This window comes from Henckelia pumila, chromosome 3, assembly GCF_033568475.1.
Source record: "Henckelia pumila isolate YLH828 chromosome 3, ASM3356847v2, whole genome shotgun sequence".
Lineage (NCBI taxonomy): Eukaryota > Viridiplantae > Streptophyta > Magnoliopsida > Lamiales > Gesneriaceae > Henckelia > Henckelia pumila.
This window is the reverse complement of record NC_133122.1, coordinates 78,048,263-78,053,335: the sequence shown is the minus strand read 5'-3', so window position 1 is coordinate 78,053,335 and position 5,073 is coordinate 78,048,263. Positions and strand designations below refer to the sequence as shown.

At 37.2% G+C, this 5,073-nt stretch overlaps 1 protein-coding gene across 1 annotated transcript; it reads left to right on the top strand.

The window, feature by feature from the left end:
• Positions 1-1,314: 1,314 nt before the first annotated feature.
• On the top strand, positions 1,315-2,814 carry LOC140889074 (protein NRT1/ PTR FAMILY 4.6-like). Its single transcript, XM_073296778.1, has 2 exons — positions 1,315-1,431; positions 2,341-2,814. The coding sequence occupies exons 1-2, from the start codon at positions 1,315-1,317 to the stop codon at positions 2,812-2,814; spliced, it is 591 nt and encodes a 196-aa protein (XP_073152879.1).
• The last annotated feature ends 2,259 nt before the right edge of the window (positions 2,815-5,073 follow it).

Below are 5,073 nucleotides of genomic sequence, written 5' to 3'. Positions count from 1 at the left end.
TCGAACGATCTGATCTTCAGTTCGGACGATCCGAACAGTGCCATAGCCTCATAAATTTGAATTTGAATTAGTACACTTTGGAGGCTCCGAAGCCCAGATAAGACGGTCCGATCTCACCCAATTCAGAACTATAAATAGAGCACCATTTGACTATCTCATTCATTCAAGCACCATTTGAGCGATCCTTCAAAAATTCTAAGCCTATTTCAAAGTCCCTCAATATATATTTGTGTATCGAGTTGTATAAGTACTTGAAAATCGTAGTTGTGTATACTCAAGTGTGAAGCCGAGTTTATCGAGTTGTTGTGGCTATCCTTGGAGCCCTTAAGGGCAAATGTTTTGAGTTGTTATGAGGCTATCCCTGGAGCCCTCAAGGCTAAGAGACGCGGTGATCGTGTTGTTGTTTTATCGGCTAACTTGGAGCCATCAAGGCCAAGACGAAGTGCTAATGATACCTTGGTTTATCGATCTTAACCAAGAAGGGGAGACATAAACTATTTATCGTCGAACTTCCATAAACATATCCTCTTTACCGTTTTATTTATTTTTCGTCATTTACGTTATTTACTTACAACATTTATATTTGAATTCCCTAAGTCTTCCACTTTTGTTTTTGCAAAATCATTTTAAATTGTTAAAGTTGTCAATAGAACCTAATCTCCCCCCCCCCCCCAATTAGGTTACAACAAAAGCTAATCCCATGAAAGAAGAAAGTTACTGCAGGAAGCAAAAAATTCATTGAATTATTGATAGAAGATATGAGGTCAACTGATCCAGTAACACTTCATCAAAATAGAAATATCATATTACTTCAAGAAAAAGGGTAACAATAGCATTATCAAGAAACAACAAGAACTACAAGAAAATATGGAAACAACAACATAGATATAACAATGCTCTGATCATGCAAGTGTTGTTAAATGTTGTTTGTTGACCTTTAACAACGCTTTTAATTAAAAGCGTTGTCTATGAGCGTTATTTTCGTCTCAACGACAACGCTTTTAATAAAAACGTTGTTAATTGTGTTGTTTAAAATGTCTACAACAATGCTTATTATAAACGTCTTGGATGAGTGTGTTTTTCAGAAATATGTATATAAATGGACACACAAATATATACATTGAATTGAATAAATAAATACACATATAATTAATCTCTTTCTCTCTCCTTCCCAAATCCATTCTCGCAATCCCCTTTCTCCCCTAACCCTAACAGCCTCTCCATGCCGTTGATTTGCCGCCATAGCCGCCAGGAAGCTACCGGTTGAAGCTAGAAAAGGTAAGAGCTCGTACATGGCTTCAATTTAATACCAAAATGTTGAGGAATCTTGGGCCAAAGCTCAAACCATCACGTCCTATTCGCGATTGGAGCTACACAGGTTCTTGTTCTTTGCGACTTTGTGATATTTTTGGTTGTCTCTTGGTTTTCCAGGTTCTCTCAATCGATCGTCTCCCCTACTCACTTTTGCTCTATCTGAAATTAGCCACCAGAAAACTGCCGATTTCTAAGTTGGATTGACGCTGGGTAAGATTGTTCCTTTGCATAGTTGTTTTTATGGAGTAACTTCAAGGATTCGATCAACGGAGAGGTGAGTTTCTCCTCGCACATTTTGGTTTTTTGAAGTTGTACTTGTTTGTGGCAGATATGATCTGAAATCTATTGATTGCATAGGTTGATCCCACTGTTTGGTATCGTAGTTATCTTTGTTTGGGAAATTGTAGATTTGTGAGTTCATTAAGCAAAGAATGAGCTGTTTTTTAGTTCCTCTGTTTTCTGGTGGTGGTTCTTTATTTTTTTTCTTTCAAATTTGGCTATTGATTTGGTTTCTAGATTAGTTTTGGGGAGTTTTGACCACTGGCCACGAAATAGCATGTTATGAGGAAATAAGAATTTTTCGTTTTCAACACGAGATTAAATTTCTGAAAATTGAAGCACTACTACTGTTTATAACTGAAAAAAGTTTAATATGTTATATTTATATGGATCTGAACACTGATATTTTAGTTGATTTTACTGTGTCTCCATTATGTTTCTTTTCTTTTTTATTTTGGGAGGAAGGAGATTATTTGTTTCTGCCGAACCTCAATATTATTATTTTTCAAGTGTGTCAGATCAAATTGCACAATCTCTTTGGAAATTATTTGGGGTAGACCTCATATGGAGCTGAGTCTAGTTATTTATCACGTCTGATCAAATCAAGCATTCCTAGCAGACACATATGTTGGTAGATACAAAACAGTTCTCTTAGCAGCTTCTGTTGTGTTTCTGGTTAGTTTTTCATGAATTCAGATGCTTCATTTCTCAAAAACATTATAGTCGCTAAACTTTTCCTTCATTTAGGGACTTGGGCTGCTAGCTCTACAAGCTCATTATCCAAAACTGATGCCACCTCTCTACAACATATATGATAAAAACTCTCATTGTGTTCAAGTCAGTGGAACCAAAGTTGTGCTCCTGTTTGTTGGCCTTTACTCCGCAGTCATTGGATTTGGAGGAATAAAAGCTGGATTGCCATCACATGGTGCTGACCAGTTCAAATATAAAGATCCGAAGGAGAAGGGACAGAGGTCGAGTTTCTTTAGCTGGTTGCTATTGGCGAGATGCTTAGGAGGTGCTATTAGTCTCACTGTTTTTGTTTGGATCCAAGATAATAAAGGGTGGGATTGGGGTTTCTTCACGAGCACGATGGCTATGTTCTGTGGCTTACTGATATTCGCTTCTAGGATTCCATGGTATCGTATCCATGTAACAAATGGGAGAAGTTCCCTCTCTGAAATAGTACAGGTGAACATAGTTGTGAGACCTCGGTTCTAATAATCTAATCTTCGATTAAACAATAACTAAGCATACAAGATCCAGGATTAAAAGTAATAAAATAAAAAAAAATTAAAAGTGAACAATACCTCGCTCGATCAGTAAAACTCTACCAATCGAGCGAGCAATGTTTCACACTCTGTTGACCGCCTCATGACCTGCTCCGCTCGATCAATAAAACTCAACCGATCGAGCGGGCAAGCTTTTACAAAAACAAAAAATAGGCTACAACTCCCTCGCTCGATCGGTCAAACTCTACCAATCGAGCGATAGCAGCTCTGAACAATTTCCCAAAAATGAATTCACCAAACACAACTCTAATATTCATTGAATACATGACGATGAATATAATACATGCAACGACAACATTCAATCTTCAATATTAAAATATTAGATACTACAAACATCAACAAGTTTGAGTTCTAAACATGCTTCAAAACATAAACTAGGTTGACATGCTGATTCAACTTCTAAACCGAGTCTCACTTCTATCCCTTGATCTCGATGCCAACCAAATCTTCTCTGACTCAATCCTGACCCACAGGTTGCCAAGTACACATACAAAACAAAGCAACAGCCGGATAACTCCGGTGAGAATAATCTTTCCATTAAAAGCAACATAACATGCAATAACAAGTAATATATGAATAAAATGATATACAAATAACATATTAAATGTTAATACGAATGAAATTTATGTCTTTAAAACCGCGATATCAACTCTGATAATCAAGGAATTGCTGCTATGCTTTTGGGATCCCGAGGATGAGATCACGTAACAACTCACCGACTCTCCCAATCGAGATGGTGCCACATATCTCGGTCCCCTAGACTGTGGTGCGACTATAAGGAGTATGCTGACACTAGGTGAACTTCTACAACCCAGGACACTCGCAATATAGCCCCCAAAACGTCTAAACCAAAAGGGCCGTTCTGCCCGCTAAAATCAAAGATTTAGGCTCAAGATGAATGCATAAGAAAAATGTAAAGCATTAAGCCATATAACACAAGTTCAAACAAAAAAAAACAAGTTCCCCATTCTAGAACAAGTATTGTACAAGTATGTGATTTAAGGGAAACTCAAGAACCATCTGTCTTGAGTGTTCTATCCCGCTTAAAAGATGACTGTGTGTACCTTTCGACTTGAATAGCTCCAACTCTAGATAAGCTACAAAAGATGTTATATCATAATCTATACAACCCAAAAACAACAAACGCTCAAGGTAAACTCTTTACCGCTCTTAGTCTAACTCTTCGACGATCGACTTTTGCTAACTCTGGGCTCAACAACTTCAAACAAATCTGTACGAGGCAAAATAAGATCACAACGAGGAACAAACCCAATAGCCAAAAGTTCAACAATTCAAACGGTTCAAAATCCCAAAACTCAAACCGACGGCATAACGACTATAAAATGATCAAACAGGAAACACAGACAGTAGTACAACATCTCAACAATCAAATCAATGCTAAAAATCAATAACAATTCAAATCCAACACATCTAAAAATCCCCATTTTCGAATGATGCTTCCAAAAATCATAACAAATCCGAATGACGCTGTATTTCAAAACCTACTAAGAATAATCGATAAGAACTATCTCAAGAACAACATAACCGAAACTCAATCGATTCTAACAACATCCAAAAATATAAGTATAATTGATCGGAGAAATACTTACGATAAAACGAATCTCTCGCGGTCGGGATCGCGAATCTGCCTTCGAAAATAAATTCTACCAGATGGATCAAGCAAAACCGAGAATTTTGAAAGCTTGAGAAAGCTTTGGGCGTCTTCAATGGAGGAGAGGCGATATGGAGAAGGAGAAGAGTTAGGATACCAAGTCAATGGAGTTAAGATATTATATAAAAACTCATATTTACATTTTAGTCCCTGAAAAATCCAAAAATTGCAAAATAGACCCTGATCAAAATCAAATCGGCTCTTGAATTTTGTAATCTCCAATTATCTCAAATAAACTCAATTAATATAGATTTGGGGCGTTACAATTCTCCCCCTCTAAGAAGGGATTTTGTCCTCGAAATCAATAAGAATCAATCACATAAGATAAAATAAAGGACATAAGACATTAAGAAGAGCTCACGTCATCCAAATAACTCCGAAAAATGCTGTCTCATATCAGATTCTATTTCCCAAGTCGCTTTCTCGACTCCGTGATGGCTCCACTAAACTTTCACCAAAGGAATCGACTTGGTTCTGAGCTGCTTCTCCTTTCGGTCAAGGATCTGAATCGGTCTC